Source organism: Setaria italica, chromosome VII (assembly GCF_000263155.2).
Source record: "Setaria italica strain Yugu1 chromosome VII, Setaria_italica_v2.0, whole genome shotgun sequence".
NCBI classification, from domain to species: domain Eukaryota; kingdom Viridiplantae; phylum Streptophyta; class Magnoliopsida; order Poales; family Poaceae; genus Setaria; species Setaria italica.
In genome coordinates, this window is record NC_028456.1 from 30,582,268 (window position 1) to 30,584,164 (window position 1,897).

The 1,897-nt window shown below is 52.5% G+C and overlaps 1 protein-coding gene across 1 annotated transcript; it reads right to left on the reverse strand.

Annotated features, from left to right (window-relative positions):
• Nucleotides 1-778: 778 nt before the first annotated feature.
• Nucleotides 779-1,891, reverse strand: LOC101784386 (ABC transporter I family member 1). Its single transcript, XM_004976838.3, has one exon. The coding sequence runs from the start codon at nucleotides 1,632-1,634 to the stop codon at nucleotides 957-959; it is 678 nt and encodes a 225-aa protein (XP_004976895.1). The 5' UTR covers nucleotides 1,635-1,891; the 3' UTR covers nucleotides 779-956.
• Between the last annotated feature and the right edge of the window lie 6 nt (nucleotides 1,892-1,897).

The window sequence follows — 1,897 nt, forward strand, 5'->3', positions numbered from 1 at the left end:
AAATAGTCTGCACGACTACATGACATGGAGACAATGTATTGATCTTTCTTATTATGTTCTGACATGCACTTCGCAATGTGGTTCTCACTACAGCACAAGTCCAGTTGGACGACTGATTTTGATACTTAGTTTAATATCCAATCAGTAAGTTCTCAGTAAATCTGCAAGGTACTGCCTATCCTGACTTACACATAGCACTCGAAAAAAATAGAAATGCCTCAACTTGAAGAAATGACTTATTTCTCAGAATTCTGCTTGTACAATTAAAACTAGGATTAGCTTGCTAGAGAAGTAAACTTGCTGATTTATGCAGAGGATTCCCATGAGCACAAACGATATGTAAACTAAGGCTGCCAGAAGAGATAAACCAAGTGGATAACTATTAAATGCAGATCAAACATCGTTTATTTATCTGTTAAACACGACATCACATTTTGGAAATGCAGCCAGCCACTTGTACTGAACATATTGCGGTGACAGGAATAGCTGCACAAAGATTTCTAAGCTGTAAAATTATAAACAGGATCAGACTGAACGCGGATGTTAGGACATAAATCAATGTTAATCGATGCATAAAAGTGTGAGAAAACAGATGTTCCTAAACCACACATCAGTTACCTGATCCTGTACAAAGGTCTGCAAATTTGGTCAAGGTTCCCGGTTTGCACCACTTGAAGCTTCAGATGGGATAAGCAATTCATCAGTAAAACCTACTGCACCATGAATAGGAAACAAAAGAAGATTCCACCAGCAAGTAGAACACATGGACCAATGCATCAAAACCATGATCACAAAGAACAGCTCCACATATATCAACATTGTGAATTTGTTGTCCATGTTTTCCCGAATATAGAATCACAAACGCAGCACCAGCCAAAATTGCTCCAACAGCATTCAGACAGATAGCCGGAGAAGAATTAGAGAGATACAGCTAAACTCCTGTGCTCACATTGACATCAATGGACAAGATCAACCAGCGTCTTCCTCCGGGGGAACCTCTGCGGAAGCCGAAGGGACATGGAATCCTCAATCTCGATGGGCAGGTGCGTGGCCACGAACACGATCCCACCCTTCTTCCGGTGCTCCGCGATGATGTACTCGAGCAGCCTAGTGCCATCCGCATCCAGCGCGACGGAGGGCTCATCCAGCAGCCAGATCGGGCGGTCGATGGCTAGCAGCCTAGCGAGCTGCAGCCGCTTCCGCTGCCCCATGGAGAGCATCCTGGCCTTCTCGTTCATGAGCCTGCCGAGCCCCATGAGCTCGATGGCCGGGCCCGCCCTGCTGCCGTCCTTCCCCTCGAGGAGCTCGAACCACTGCACGTTCTCCAGCACCGTGAGCTTCTCCTTGACGGCGTCCTTGAGCGACATCCAGTTGAGCTGCAGCTTGTACTGCTGGAACACGCCCGAGGAGGTGACGTCGTGGCCGTTCCAGAGGATCTCCCCCGCCGAGGGCCGCGAGAAGCCCGCCAGCATGCGGAGCAGGGTGGTCTTGCCGGAGCCGTTGGCGCCGGTGAGGACGAGGGCCGTGCCGTCGTGGACGCTGAGGTTGATGTCCCGGAGCACCGTCTGCGCGTTCCGCATGCACGAGACGTTGTTGAGCAGGAGCCGCGGCGGCGGGGGGCGTAGCGGCGGCATCTGGCCGAGTGGTCGGGTGGCTCGGGAGCCGGTCAGTCGGTTGGAGGTGGACGGACGGGCGCGGCGAGGTGGGTGGCCCCGGGGTAGGGATGGCAACGGGGCGGGTCGGGGTCAGGTGGAGCTTCAGCAGAACCGCCCCCGAAACCGGAGAATAAAACTCGCCCCGAACCCGAACCTCATTTCGGATGACAACGTGCACCCGCCCCCGAAACCCGCGCGTGCCCGACACCCGACGGGGTCCCCGAAACCCGAGCAACAGTGAA

Coding starts and splice junctions, on each gene's coding strand:
- LOC101784386 (XM_004976838.3), bottom strand. CDS start 1,634: ATGCCGCCGCTACGCCCCCCGCCGCCGCGGCTCCTGCTCAACAACGTC.